Raw genomic sequence first — 15,335 nt, forward strand, 5'->3', positions numbered from 1 at the left:
AAACAGTCTCTTTGTACTCACATCTGATTACTGACTTGTATATTCAAAGCCAGTAATGAACTGTTATAAAAAAATACTACTAAAGTGTACAGGTGTCTTAAGCGCACACAGAGCTGGAGAGTGATTCCACCTTTGTTGACCCATATCCCATGTAAGCCGAAGAGCCTCTTAAACGTAACACCTTGACAACGCTGTCCTGCATCCAGGAATAGAGGACAGAAGTGATGACACAGTGCTCTGTCCACCCAGTGAGCAGTGAACACAACACGCCTGATGCTGCACCTGAGACAAGCTCTGGACCCAGCGAGGCGTCGACAAGCAAATAAAATGATAATATAAGTACATAATTCAAGAAGTAGATCAGGGAAGGGTAACCTCGACAAGACACATCTTTTTTAGTTTACAGTTTGCATCAAGCAGGAAAATGGAACATGCGGTGTGGGCAAGAAGGAGATGAATGATTAAACTTGTCCTTGGACTGATAAAAGAGAATAATGAGGAGAATAGAAAAAAATACAGCAGTAGAAGGTAAATAGACACACCAGGGAACAGAATATATTCCTGTGTCTTATTAATGTAAAGACAAAGCGTGCAGAGTCCCTTTAACAGACCAAAGACATCCTTGAATGTTGCTTATGCCTCCAGAATGAAGGTTAGAACGGCTATTGTGCAGCTTTCTGCCTGCTGAGCTCACAAGATTAAATTCAATAAAGTATCATTGTTTCCCATTAAGGACAGTGTACGCATAACAAGTCATTCTTGACAAACAAAATGAGGCACAAAAGCTTTTGACTCAAACCTCCTAATGACATTAGTCATTTTAATTAGTCTTTTTACTGAAACCCATTTATAATTCACGCACGTGAAGGCATATTTGAATGCAATTAAATGGAGGAATTAATTCAAACACAATAAAACACTTAGTGGTTACAACTATAAGGAACAAGTTATGGACCATAGTGAATACTGTGATTCTACTAAACAAGCTCACCTCTTATGACTCTTTGTAACCTGTTTTTTCCCCCCAATTTTTTGCTACTTTTACCGCAACCTCTGAATGGCTCCACGAATCTTCTCACAGAAGCTCAGTGACAGTATCTTTATCTCTGGTGCCATCTAGTGGACAAGCCTGTTTGTAATGTTAATTATGACCTGAAATAAAGGAAGAAGAGTTTACACACTAAAAACTAAAAACACTTGCCTTAAAACTAAACTTAATTGGCATATTTTCCCTTATATCCTTCAATGAACAATCAAATTACTAATCACTTAATGGGCATGGGCGATCACAGTCATGATCACATTAAGACCAATGTGCTTATTATAGAGTATCTTTGCTCCTCAGGTAGTTCAACGAACTGTTTTCCTACTCCCTGCCAAAGTCACTTTAAATAACTGTGCCTTAAAATGCATAAATACTGTATACTGAATTTTAATTACATTTAGTATTCTAAGATTTTAAAATTAGAAGCATTTTTTAAAGTATAGTATTGCAAGATTTTTTTTTAGAATATATACTAATCTTTATTATTAATGTTTCTAACCTGGCTTTTTATTATTTTATGTTGTATGTAAGCTGCTGAACACTTGAATTTCCCTCAGGATTAATAAAGTATCTATCTATGAGGAGTTGTGATGCTCAGTCTGACAAATGCAGCAAAAAATATCCACCAGAATCTGATGATATGAATTCCTTTCTTGCAAAATTAGTTTTTCCACAATAAAGAATATTCTTACTTCTACATCTGCATAATTATATAACCAGTATACATGCACTGAACAAATCAATGTTTGGACAACACAAGAAAGATGTCTTTATTGTCATTGTGAGTCATGCAACAAAGTTTGGTCTGCCAAAAACGCTAAAATAGACATTAAAGTATTATTTTAAAGCATAGAGATATTGTACGATGTATTTATTTCATTCTAATATTTATTATATATTAGATATAAATATGATTTTTTTGTCAAAGTTTTAAAAGCCATGTTGAGGCAATCGTAAAATTAGTCTATTATCACCTTAAAAATCCATCTGTCATTGAAGGGCCTATGTTTAAGCATAGTTATCTATGTGTTAGACTTGTGCAGGCTTGACTGCTGAAAAGTTCCATAGAAAGCTGCAACTAGTCCTGTCTGGTGCTTCTCATATCCTCAGAAAGGCCAAAACAGTTGATCACACCCTACTCAGGTCTTTCAACTCTCTTCCTGAATGTCGAAGAACTGGTTTCAAAATACAAAGAACTAAATGGTTTAGGCCTGAAATTACTCGATCTGCAGATACATCATTGACCATCCAAACCTCAGAGATCCTCTGGGATCGGTTTGCTGACTGTGTTTGAATTAAAGCTAAACATGGAGAAACAGCATAAAGCTTTTTTGATCCACATATCTGGAATAAACTCTCAAAAAAACTGAAGTTCCACTAAAACACTTAATTGTTTTAAATCAATGCTTTAAACTTTTCTCTTTCTTGATACATTTACAAAATCAAATTTACATTCTACAGTCAAATTCCCTACTGCATTGTAAGTGTTGTTCTCCTGGTTGATCATTCTTTTCAGTTTCTTTGAGTTTATTTTGCATGTTCCACATTATGCAACTGACTTACTTTTAAGCCCTTTGGATTTCATCGTTGCTATACAAATAAACTTGCCAAACCTTGCCTAAGTTGTGTTTATTCTTTTCATTCACAACACTGATCTCAGTATAAGCTACACTGCTGCCTTTACTAGAGCAAAAGTGGCTTTTAATGAAACTTTAATCAGCACCGTTGATTACCACTAAAGTGAAAGATCCACCTTAAGAATAAGACCCATTAAAGTTAACATCATGGTACATTTTCTAAGAGTGTGATAAGCTAATGACATGATAACACAGATTTATCTGTGATGGATTTAGGCCATTAAGACAAGTTCTGAGTTTTTAAAATTCCTTTTAAGAGCTGATATCCCAGTCTGCTGCCTCCCTCTCTTAGCTTCAGGGCCTGCCAGATTGCCAGACTACATGCAACAGGAGGTTTGGGAGTTGTGTAATGCAAAACAGCACGACAGGACTCAGTCTGTTATGTTTTTTTCCCCTTTCTTGAGAAAACAGTTGCCATCCGCTTTCTAAATGTTGCCCTCAGTTTGTGTGGACCCTTGACAGTGTGTTTTGGGTGTGTGCTGTGATGCTGTCATGCTCTCATGAGGAAAACAATGGCGGAGGGCAGATGAAGACTGGGGGCCCCTCTGCATTGTGTGAGCAGCAACAGATGTTCACTGTAATTCATCACACTGGAGCTATAAGTTTCTGTTGCTGCTTTATGAGGACAATGTCTCATCAGACAGGGTGTAGTCTAATGTCTGCACACATGATATGCTGAGGCCTGTAATGGAGTAGATGTGCAGGAGTTACAGCCTCGTAACTACTTTATATATTTCTTTGTTTCTACATATCCATATATGTTAATTGCAGGCTAGTTCTTTCCCCACAACTGACTGCAAGTGAAACAAGATGTAATCATTTATTGAATGACCTAACTTCAACTCTCTGATTGCGTCTGCAGAAGCTGCTACCACACTGCAGGCTCTTTTCTTTTTCTTTTGCACAGAACTGGAACAGAAACACTGCGTTGATAACAACAGGAAAGGCCTGGGTTTCCGTTCACATGATTTTTTTTAAAAATCAGCTTCATCAAAATGCGAACTTCGGCCGAATGAAACAAACCGCCGCCTTGTTGCGCAACGCCGTATTTAAGCTTTTCTTTTCATGTGGGTTTGTTCGCACTGCTTCCACTAGAGTGCGCTCCGACAAGCTGCGTCAAAACCAGGAAGTAAGCGAGGCCTGTACATGTGAACCTGTAAAAATAAGAGCAGACAAGTTTGGCACTGGGGCGATTTAAGATTAGTTAGCCTTGCTGTCATTATAACCAGGTAAAGTTGTACTTTATATACTTTTTTATAGGGTTATAATCATCAATTTTTAAATTACTCGGGGAAAGTACACTATAGTATAGTTTAGTATAGTATTTTGTTCTATTGTATTGTATGCGTTGTATTATATATTGTATTGGGAGGATTACTTAAAGATTTCTTGAGGATTAGCTTTTTGTAGTTTTATGAGAATGTTGCAGTTACTAGGCTACAGTATAGTATAGTATAGTATAATATATATATATATATATATATATATATATATATATATATATATATATATATATATATTATACTATATTAAATTCTAAATTACATTTCCACATTTTAATTTACTGTACTATACTACATTTTACTATACTATTATATACTACCCTATATTACACTCTACGTAGCTATACTATATTACAGTATTCTCTAAGTTACTATATGATACTATGCTAAAATATAATATAATTTACTATACTATAGTGAAGTGTAATTTACTATACTACAGTACACTCTCATTTGCTATACTATGCTAAACTATAACTTGCTATACTACACTTTAATTCACTACACTACACTCTAAGTTACTATACTATATTGTATTACACTAAATTACTTTACTATACTACAGTAAACTGTCATTCACTGCACTATACTATACTCTAAGTTACTACACTATATTGTAATACACTCTAAATTACTTTACTATACTATAGTACTTTCATTTACTGTACTATACTCTAAGTTACAATACTATACTATACTGTAGTCATTTCACTCAGGTGTGAACTAACCGTGACGTCACCCGTTGGTTTCAATGCCGAGAAAATGAAGCCCGGATTTTTACTTCCTAGTCGCCATTTTGGATTTTTTGGAGCAAGTGAGGTAAAAAGCGTCATCAAACAGACTGGACCAGAGAGCAACTCGGGGCAGGACCGGTCAATGGGACTGTCAATCAAGTATAGCCACGGCCCCTGGTTCCGCCAACTTTAACGATTTATTTAAAATTCAGTATTGATTTATTTTAAGATCGGCCACCTGATCTCTCATTTTGACTATGAAGACTAACGGGAAAAAATCCTGAGCTGTAGAAAATCAGTCTATCAAATTTTATTTTTTCCAAAAATGAATTGGGGTCTATGGAGCAAAAGCTTTTTGGAGCCAACCTTAGCGGACGGCGTGATATTGCAAGTTTTTGACACTTCCGGGTAGGCTTCAATTTTGGAACCAGATGCTATGTCCATCTTTATATACAGTCTATGATTTCACTGCACTTGAGAGCAAAAGGGTGTATTAAAGTGTGAAGTGTTTACCATGGCAACAGTGGCCAAGGAAACAATGAAATACTACATCAATGCCGACATCAACAAAGTGCTACATTTTAGTGCATTGATTTATTTGCCTCAGCTCGGAACAAAACCCTCCTGAAGCATTATAGTTTGAAAACCACCGACCGGAAGTACTGTAGTTGTTAGTGCTCGCTTGCTCCGTGGTGGTAAGACGAGCCGAAGCCAGGCATGGGATGGGAACAGACGAGTGTGTGTCTCAGCGCCGCTGACATTTTACTGCTGCGGCGGAGCGGCCAGTCGGAGGGGGACCTGCGGAGCTCATGAAGCCGAGCAGACACTCGGACCGCCGGGACACAGCAGCGCTGCGGGGGGCCTCGACATGGGAGCCGTGAAGTGAAAAGCGGCCGATAAGTGGACTGTGTGGATGAAAAAGTAAGTTAGTCGGAAGATAAGCTAACGAGTAAACTAATGGCACAAGTGGCACCGCTTTTTTTCCTCCTCTTTTTTGCCACCACCATCTTCTGTTAAAAGTGTCTGCTCAACGGTGAGTTTATGAGACAGAAATGCGGCGGAGCCTGTGGCCAGATCAGATTTCACTGTTTCAGAAACCGCCCCTGGTGTCCCGACTGAGCTGACCGGGCTCTGGTGTGTCGTTACCACAAACTGCCCACACGGACACACGGGAAAAAGTTTACGGTGCGTGCAGAGAGTTGTGAGGGATGCGCTCGGAGGTGACATGTGCAGCCATCAATATCTATGTGTGCAGCCCGCTGACAGCTCGGAGGGGCGGGCGGTGCTAGCGGAGGTTTATTCGCGGGGCCGGAGGTGAGCATGCGATGGTTGTTTGTGGTGTTTCGGCAGCCTTCAGCCTCACAGCGGTTTTTTTTTTTTTTTGCCACGTACGGCTGCAAGAAATCTGATCTGCAGAGGTGCCCGAGCAGTGAGTGAGAGTACCCGCCTCTCCTGCTCACTTCCTCAGCATGGCATGGAGCTGCAGGGTGGTGGAGCAGACAGAGCTGTGGTCAGACTGTTTTTAATCACACAGGAAAGGAAGAGTTAGTTCAGAAGTGGCATTTAAATCCAGACAGAAGAGCAGCTGGATTTACAGCAGGACAGCGGTGGGAAGAAGTATTTGCAGTTTAAGCAAAAGTGAAAGCCATGCATTCAAACATTAACCGACTCTGATGTGTGTTGTGTTCTGACATCTCAGAGGGTTATGAGTGTATTTCTGTGTCATAAACACTTCCTGTTTGTAGGTGGTGGAACTGATCATATCTATCGTTTGTTCTGCTGTGCAGTTCAGTGCAACTTATTTGTATAAAATGATCACATATCTATGATGTTAAACCAGAATCTGCAAAATAAGTATTAGAGGTCAACTATATGTTTTGTTTTGGTTTTTTTCAGGGCCGATTTAGATCAGCAACTGATATTTGAAACTTATATACAGTCCTTCTGCAGTAAAAATGTTGACAAAATCCAACACAACTTCACTGAGATGCCTTTATTTATTTATGTTACATATGTTCAATTAAAGGTGACATTTCCCACATTTGTCCTTCACTATTGATAGAATAGTGCTTTCAGATAGTGCTGTGAGCAAGGCGTTACTTGAGACCACAGATAGAGAAGTGAAAGCAGCACTTTTTCAAATTCTTTTACTTTATCCGGAGTCAGTTAAAAGGAAAAAAAAAAAACAGTAACAACAATGGCCACATGCTGAATGGTGGATCTGATAATCAGCCAGGCTGATACTTAAATGATTGTTTAAAACACAAATTTGCAAACCAGCTATAAATGTATAACAAATGCAGTAGAGCAGAAAGTGTAACATTTCCCTCTAAAATGTATTTGAATAGAAGTATAACAGAACATGGATATACTAAGTAAAGCACACTTAAATCCAGTCAAACTCCGATTATACTTAATTACATGGAACTGAAAGTGCAGGTTTTACATTACGGACATATAGACTAGAGGTTTTTGACAGTACTATCACAAACCTCTGTACGATTTGTTAACTGAAAAGGAAATATTCAGACATGCTGGCATAACTGATATTACTCCTGCAGCCTAAAGTGAAGTTAACCAATTACACTTGACTCTTAGACTGAGCAAAGTGCTAATTACATTCAGGCCATGCAGCAGCTTCACCTTCCTTTTTTTTATTGAAATGCTGTCACTTGTAGCGTTGGAAAAAAAAAAAGCACTTTGATGAATATGATTCATCTCCTTGCTTGTGAATATATTTATTTATTTCTTCGCCACAACCGCGGGGCTTTCCATTGCTGCCTAATTGTTTTAAAACACTTAAGTACCATCAATTTAATTTCAACTCCCTGCCTCCTCCTCAGTGTCACGCATTAATTTGGCTTAAAAGGATTAGCGTGGCATCCATCTTCTAATTACACAGTTTTCAGCCTTCAACTCGGAGATTAAATTGGGACAGAGCGGTCTCGGTGACATAAAGAACACATCAGTGCACTGGAGGATACTGAACAAATTGAGGGCTGGATGAGGTTTGACGTGGATGCAAATGAATGTGTTAAAAACGGGGGAGCCAAACAGACGCTGGGTTATGTACATTCACGTCTTCTGCTCCGCGCTAAATTTCTTATTTGCCACCGTCAAGACATTTGCATGCATGAAGACAAACGAGAGCCAGCTGGTATGAAATCACTTTATTGACTTTACACATGCATTTTCCTCGTGGGCAATAAAAGTGATGCTCTCTGTATTGACTTTTGACACATCAAATCTCATGCAACTGATTACACACTCTAATAACGGGATTATGATGTTAGAGAATTACACATTCATTCAGCATTAACTGTAGATAGGTAAATAAATAATGCACTAATGCCTGATAATCTTCGGGGGGGACAGCAGAGGTAATTGTCGCTGCTTTCTCAGGCTAAAAAGGCGTTAAAAGACCTCTGAAAGTGAGAAGGTGTCAGGGCGTGATTTCACAGGCCTTTGCCAATTGCCCACTCAGGGAGGGGGGCTCAAAAATCTGCCGTAGCCATCGGGTAATTGCGGTAGTTAGAATGTGTCTGATTTGAAGGCAGCAGCCGGCAGCAGTTTGCCGTTAGCTGAGATTTATTGGTGAGAAGCTGAGAGGAACACCTGGTGCAGAAGGTTCACAATCCTCGCCCAGGCAACAGATGGACATGGAAGGATGCAGGCGGGGAAGGAGATGAATGTGGCTGCAAAACCACAGCGAGGTGATGACCAGCGTGATAGATGTAAAAAACTACACACACAAAAAGAACAAGAACAGGAGCACTCGGTTTTACTGACAGTTTCCCACGTTTAGACTGCTTATGGCTTCCCTGTGGTTTGGTAACAAGGCTGATCCCTCTGAAGCCTACACTTTGAGGTGAGGCTGACTTGTTACTGCAGAAGGACCTCACTCCATGTTTTTTTGTGATAGATGATGCAATATGCACTTTAAATATCAGAATTTAGCATTCGCTGTAGATTTATGGTTAATTTGAAACTTGCCTTGTCCTAAAAACTCGTTCATCCATCAACTTTTCCCCCCTGTCGTTGCACGTGACTCATTCCCTGGGTGAACCTGTAGCTTGTGGAGAACTCAGCTGGAAAACATCCTATTAAATTTTGTTCAGTGGGTGAAAGATTTGTGTACTCAGCTTAATTAACAGTCTTGAAACTCGCCCCATTCCTGTCTGGTCAAAACCTGCAGCTGGAAAGACTCCGGCCTTTGCCCACAATCACACACACACACACACACACACACACACACACACACACACACACACACACACACACACACACAAACTCCTGTTTCTGCCTTGTCGGTTGTATAGGCCCGATTGAACTCTGACAAGACTTTATAAACGCCTAGATAATCCTTTCTTACAATACAGCCGGTTGTGGTGAGGAGTTCAGGGGTCAAAACAAACAAAACGCTGCACAGAGGTGAACAGCTTTGACTAAGCAGACTTTGAGCTGTGGTAATCAGCCTCTCTATTCACCCACAAGTACTATACAGCTACGTATGTGACCTCATCGCCTTACATAAGCAAAGATAAATAACCTTAGCGCCACTGAGATATCCTCGATCAGAGCTGTAAATGGCGCCACTTAGATATGTCTTTATTGCATACCTTACAAAATTAAATTCAAGGATTATTACTTTACTGCTTCATGCAAGAACGTATCAATTTGCTTTTCTCTGACAGGCAAGATTTGCACAGAGGAAGCACTTATCCTTTTATTACATTCAGTTCAGAGCATTTTGAGTGGATTTTGTAGTGCTAAGGTTCGTACGGTAATGTCTTGTTCTTTGCATAGTCATTCAGAATCAAATGCTTTCAAGAGCACAAGAAGAGCAAGTAAAATTGCCTTGGTCCTTCATAAGTTTGTGACAGATGACAGGCCGATCAGTAATTGCAGTTTGAAGTCTCTAACAACGTGCTCAACTTGAGCTGAGGCTGTAATTTCATTTCTCGTGCGGCTTTAATGCTGTAAAACTGTGGATCGCATCTTTGACATGCACTCTGCTGTGTCATTCCTGGGCGGCTTGACTGCGACTGTTAGTTTGTACCTGTTGCGTAACTCTTAACCTCTGTCCGTGTTTCATTCTTCATATTGGGGGTTTGTGTATGGGTGTACACGTAGCTTAAATCGAAGTGCATGGGTGAGCTCTGTTCGGCTTTCATTTACACAGACACACATAAGGGCGAGGAGCAAGAGCTGCAGACAGGTATTCTGACTTCTTTGGTTTCACAAACTGCCTTGGGTGAGGGATTTAAATATGCATTTGCTGTGTTTTGTTTAATTCTTTACATATTCTAAATCTGTTGATTCATATTTTTATGAATATGCAGACTTTGTTTTCTTTAATAAGTTTCATTTTGAGACTTTTCCTTCATGCTGTATTTTCATGCAGTGCTATCAAAGTAATAGACCATATGGTAGTATCATTTTCAGAACGGGAACTTGCTTTTGACTTTGTTGTCTTAATACAATGAGCCTCAGAGGATGTGCTCAGAATGTGGATGCATTTTTCCTAAGTTACCTAACCTGACCCAAAGATGGAGCCCAGATTTGCAGTACACTCAAATTTTTGGCTTTACAACCATGCATTCTCGTCCTGGTGGGTTGACTAAGAAAGTGCAAATGAACTCATTGATCAAAGAAATTAGGTCACACCCGCTGGGAAGCCAAGAGGGAGGGAAATTGGGGCTACTCAAGTTGGACAAATAAAGGCTTAAAATCTTTTCACAAAGCTTAACAAAAGCCTGGAAGACGGAATTTCGACAGGAAAGGCCTCCCTGAATTGCTAAAATCACAAAACAGGTGTTCTGTGAGGCGGCCGTGTCCGAAATCGATCTGTGCCGGCTGTGCAGTTTTACCACATGGTGATTGAACACTGAATTTTTTTCTAATCTCAGTGGCAGTGGTGTGCTTTGAAATAGTTTCCAAAGTAAATAGTGAATGTGCTTCTCTGCAGAGCATTATGGCACTCCTCCTGTGGCTCGGCCTGTCACTGCTGGTGGCTGTCCAGTCCAGCGATGTCAAGAACTGCCACCCCGGTTGCCACTGTGAAGTGGAAAGCTTTGGCCTGTTTGACAGCTTCAGCCTGACCAGGGTGGACTGTCGAGGGCTGGGACCCAGGGCCTCCATGCCTGTCCCCATCCCGCTGGACACTACCCACCTGGACCTGTCCTCCATCTCCATGGGCCCACTCAGTGACACCATGCTAGCTGGTCCAGGCTACACCACCCTAGTTAGCCTGGACCTCAGTGACAACCATATTACAAAGGTCTGTGGCTCAAAAAACTCACATATAGACTCCTAAACAAGGATAAGGAACATTTGAATAGCGAAATAGCTAGTATTTCTGAACCAGTGCTTTCTGGTCAGTGTTAATTTCTAGTTAATGTTAGTCAGTATTACGTAACCTGAGATAGACATGGGATAACCAGAGAGAATGATCACGTGTATTTACTCTTCTTAGTTCACTTGTTTACTCCCTGATTGCATCAATGGTATGTTTTATTTGTAGAGGGCAGGTCGTTTCAGATAAGAAAGCTGTAAAAACACACTAAATATGCTAGCTGGTGAACTTAAAGGACCAGACAGAGGTCAGATTTTCCAAGTACAATCCAAAGCAAAGTTAGAAGCAGACAGATTCATGGACTTACGATGACTGAGTTTACACAAACATGACTGCAAGTGAGAAAGAATTTTTATCATATGTAGATCAAACCAACAAATAAGAGGTATGCATCAAGAATATGTCTTGCAACTCTTGGAATGTTTTTCCCTTTGCTGACTTGTTCCTGTCGTCTCGTTTCCAGGCAAGTCCCAATGCACTGTCCAAGCTGCGTTACCTGGAGACTCTTGATCTGAGCCATAACCACCTGGAGCGCCTCTCGTCCAGCTTTTTCTCTGGACTCCCTTTGGCAGAAGTGGACCTCAGTCACAACAGCTTCCACGAGTTCGACATGGACTTGTTTGCCACTAAAGTGAACAGTGAACCCCTCACTGTGGATCTGTCTTACAACAAGTTGGTGTCAGTCTTAGCTTCTTTGCATGGAAGAGTCCTACATATTCAGAGCTTGAATCTGTCTGCAAACCAGCTGTCGAGTGCACCGAGCCTGGCGGGACTCCCACTGAGGTATCTGAATCTGGATGGGAACCCCATCACACAAATCAAGAAGGGAACCTTTGCTCAGCTGCAAGATCTGGTTTATTTATCCATAAGCGGCCTCAATGAGCTTCGGCTAATCGAACCGTACAGCTTCAAGGGCCTCCACAGCCTACAAGTTCTGGATCTCTCCAACAACCCAAAACTCAAGAATCTGAGCCTTGCAGTGTGCAATGGACTAGACTCCCTGCAGGAGCTGAACTTATCTGGTTCTGGTGTGGAGTCCTTGCCAACCAAGATCCTAGCCCACCTGCCCAGCATTAAGAGTATCACACTCGGACGAAATATCCAGTGCTGGAGGACCCAGAAACAGGGGCAGTTCCACCGGCAGATGGGGCAGGTGTACCATAATGAGGTGCTGACCTGTAACACGGAGGGCATTTTGTTGTGACGCTGTGCCTGTGGAAGTAGACCACTCTTTACAATCCTGATACCAGAGCTGTGCCTTATCTGCTTTGATATGCATAACACTTTTTTTGTGTTCCTTTCACTGAGTTACATCTGCTCCATGGTGACACTTTGGAACATGTCTTAAAGGTTTAATGTAGCCTTCGCGAACTTTTAACGCAATATCATTAATGCTGTACTTTTTAACACAAATGTGCAGCATTTTGCATAGCACAGAACAATTACTCTCCCATCTTAACACGCAGCGTAGACTATACTGGTAGAGAACCTTTCATGAATCTGTCATTTTGGGTTCACGTACTTCAAAGTGGGACCATATTAAGAGTTATTTGCACTTACTCCAGTTGCAGGAATGCACGATGCACACGACTATGGGCAAAGTGTCATCCAGCGTAATAGAAAGCCTATGCATTGCTCATAATATCCGCGCTGAGGGATATCGTACAACTGTTGACCACTAATGTTTTTCATTTTGACTTTGAATGTGATGCTGAATGGAAACGGTTAAAGGAAGTGTTTATGGAGAGTTCCTTGAGGAGACTGATACCACTCTTATGTCTGTAAGTTATCTATGAAGGTACAGCCAGGAGCTGATTAGCTTAGCTTTGCACAAAAACTGGAAGCAGGGGGAGAAGTTCGCCATGTTCGAAGAAAGCTCATAAGCGCTGATAGGAAAATTTTGCTTTCTTTGCAGAGGGTTATGCAGAACAAGATGCTTGGGTAATTTAGAAATGGCATTGTCACATAGATTGTCCAACAGAGTGGCTCCGACGTGATTATTTGCAATGCTCTCAGTATTGTTTGCAGCACATTTAGCAGAGTTTGTGCCATAGTTGAGCAGACTGTGATGGAGAATCAACCCAGAAAATTACTAAATCCTATCATTTTCCTTAATCGGTATGCAAGTATTGACCAATGTATCGATACCAACCTTAAGAGTTCTTGTTTAGTGTCAAAATTTTCATTATGCACTTGTTGCCAAGGGAAGATACATAAATAAATGAGCTAGCTAGGTGGATTTTGTTGCCTTAATACAATATCAGGCTATCTGTAGTCAGACTCACTGGATGTAGATTCACTATAGGAATGAACAGCATCCTTGAAGAAACAAACTACCACACTGAAAATGTCAAGTTTTGATGAGTATTTGGATCGTGCAGTAAGACACCTCTGCTTTTTTTCAGTGAATTATCCATTTTAATGGCAGTGATCGCCTCCTTTAGTGCAAATGTTCCACCAAATCGATTCCCCCATCACTGTTTTGAGCCATCTCTGCTGCAGCATTCTTTGCTTTGCTCTGCCCAATACGACTGTGATCGATCTAAAGAAACACAAACAAGCCAGAATGATGAAGGTGCAGTCAGACCATTCTGCTCGGCTATCTGTATCCTGCTGTTTCCAGTCTTAATGCTAAACTAAGTTTGCTGGCTAATGCAAGTATTTCCCAAACAATGTCAAACTGTACAATCCAAGGACCAGATTTTTTATATTTAGCGCAGTCTGGATGGGAAACTTACAGATAAGTCTTGTTAGATAAACAGAGGACGCATTTTTCTTCTCCTTACACTCAAAAAGTGACCATTTAATTACTTGAATTTTTGTCTCTGTGAGCCCAAACCAAACATCTTGTCCATGGTGTTTGGACAGTTTCTCCTTATAATGACAGTACACGTTCGGTGTAAAGCCTTTTAAGCAAATTATTGATTATTATTGATTGATTATGGGACGAATTGTCACATATTTGGTTATGAAGTGATGCTGGTACGTGTCGATGTTTGAACACCGAGCTGCACTGTGTGGTCTTGTGTAACCTTACCTTGGCATTCCTGTGGTATTTCGAGGATGATCAGCCTCAGGACTGCATATCTGGGTATGTGACTGTCAGCAATGTGGAAAGGCCTGGAGACTTTTGATTTTCTTTTAATAGAATTCCATCTTTTCAGTATGTTGATTGAAGATCAAATTGACCAGTACTGGTTTATAAGTTTATATTTGTATGTATGTAACTATATTGTATATAACTTTATATTAAAAAAATATATAAATATATGAATCATATGTGTAATAAATTGACTTATTCTCTCATTGTGGTTTGAATGACTGCTGTTACTCACATCCAAATGGCAACAATTGTTAGGTGTGTCAGTGAAGGAAACTAAACACGCATTAACAACAAAACCACATGCAGGGAAACAGTGTGTCAGTGTCAACACTGCGTTTAACATTTTGCTAGAAATCCCATTTTTCAAAGCAGCATGTGATTTATGTCTATGCACAGGACTGACTCATAGCAGGGTGTGTCTATACAGGACACACGGAAAGCTCAGCTCTCAGCAGTTTACCCTTCACTTTTTACAACTCAGTAACACGTCGCGTTTAAATCTGTTGCTTTATTTACTTGCAAGCGTCTGGATACACAGACACACATACCCTTGTGGTTTTGAATGGTCCTTAAAAAAAAACACTGAAGTGGGCAGACACACAAGGGTTTGGCAGGTTTACCATGCTACACTGGGTTGGTAACCTGCCAAGGAGGTGACTGGGAAGGAGACGAGCAGAGAAAGGAGAAGGAGGGGAGAGAAAAAAGGGCATCGGACATGGCAGCTTACAGACATCCCGTGTGTGTTTGGTAATGAGTGTTTTTGTCCTGTGAGGCAGAGAAAACCTTCACATTATGCCCTGTTTTCTCTGACACATCTCCTCAACTACTAGAAAAACCAGCCCAAAGAACTGACTAAACTGTGTTTTTTTTTTTAGAGATTGCATCAGAGGGGGACGGCGCAAGTTACATCCTGAAAATTCAGCTTGAGAATAAAGAGGATCTTTGGTTCAAGCTAGCCAAAATTACTCCAGTTGTCTCACATTTGAGTGTCTTTATGTCTGTGTGTGTGTAACTGTTCTCTACAAGTGAATGTAAGCCTGCCTCAGTGCCCTCAGAGCATTAACCCCATTGCAGAAAACACTTCCAGATGTTTGTGTGTGTGTTTCTTGTTCATCTCCTAAAGCGCCAGTATGTTTCAGACCAAAGCAAGTAGCCATCCATCAGAACCTGTCCTGGAC

General features: G+C 40.6%; 1 protein-coding gene across 2 annotated transcripts; it reads left to right on the forward strand.

Moving 5' to 3' along the window:
• The first annotated feature begins 5,374 nt into the window (after window positions 1-5,374).
• On the forward strand, window positions 5,375-14,360 carry tsku (tsukushi small leucine rich proteoglycan homolog (Xenopus laevis)). Of its 2 annotated transcripts, none has more exons than XM_051957746.1 (3): window positions 5,375-5,620; window positions 10,668-10,979; window positions 11,518-14,360. In XM_051957746.1, exons 2-3 carry the CDS (start codon window positions 10,674-10,676, stop codon window positions 12,256-12,258), a joined length of 1,047 nt encoding a protein of 348 aa, XP_051813706.1. In that variant the 5' UTR covers window positions 5,375-5,620; window positions 10,668-10,673; the 3' UTR covers window positions 12,259-14,360. The 2 variants fall into 2 exon arrangements, with proteins under 2 accessions (XP_051813706.1, XP_022055372.1); XM_022199680.2 differs by lacking the exon at window positions 5,375-5,620 and adding an exon at window positions 9,563-9,917.
• Window positions 14,361-15,335: the final 975 nt, after the last annotated feature.

The sequence above is a fragment of the Acanthochromis polyacanthus genome, chromosome 13 (genome assembly GCF_021347895.1).
Source record: "Acanthochromis polyacanthus isolate Apoly-LR-REF ecotype Palm Island chromosome 13, KAUST_Apoly_ChrSc, whole genome shotgun sequence".
NCBI lineage: Eukaryota > Metazoa > Chordata > Actinopteri > Pomacentridae > Acanthochromis > Acanthochromis polyacanthus.

What these genes read in the sequence shown, in the direction of transcription:
- tsku (XM_051957746.1), top strand. Translation starts at nt 10,674, where the DNA reads ATGGCACTCCTCCTGTGGCTCGGCCTGTCACTGCTGGTGGCTGTCCAG. An exon ending in GTGACAACCATATTACAAAG is followed by an intron (nt 10,980 to 11,517) that starts GTCTGTGGCTCA and finishes TCTCGTTTCCAG; the next exon opens with GCAAGTCCCAATGCACTGTC.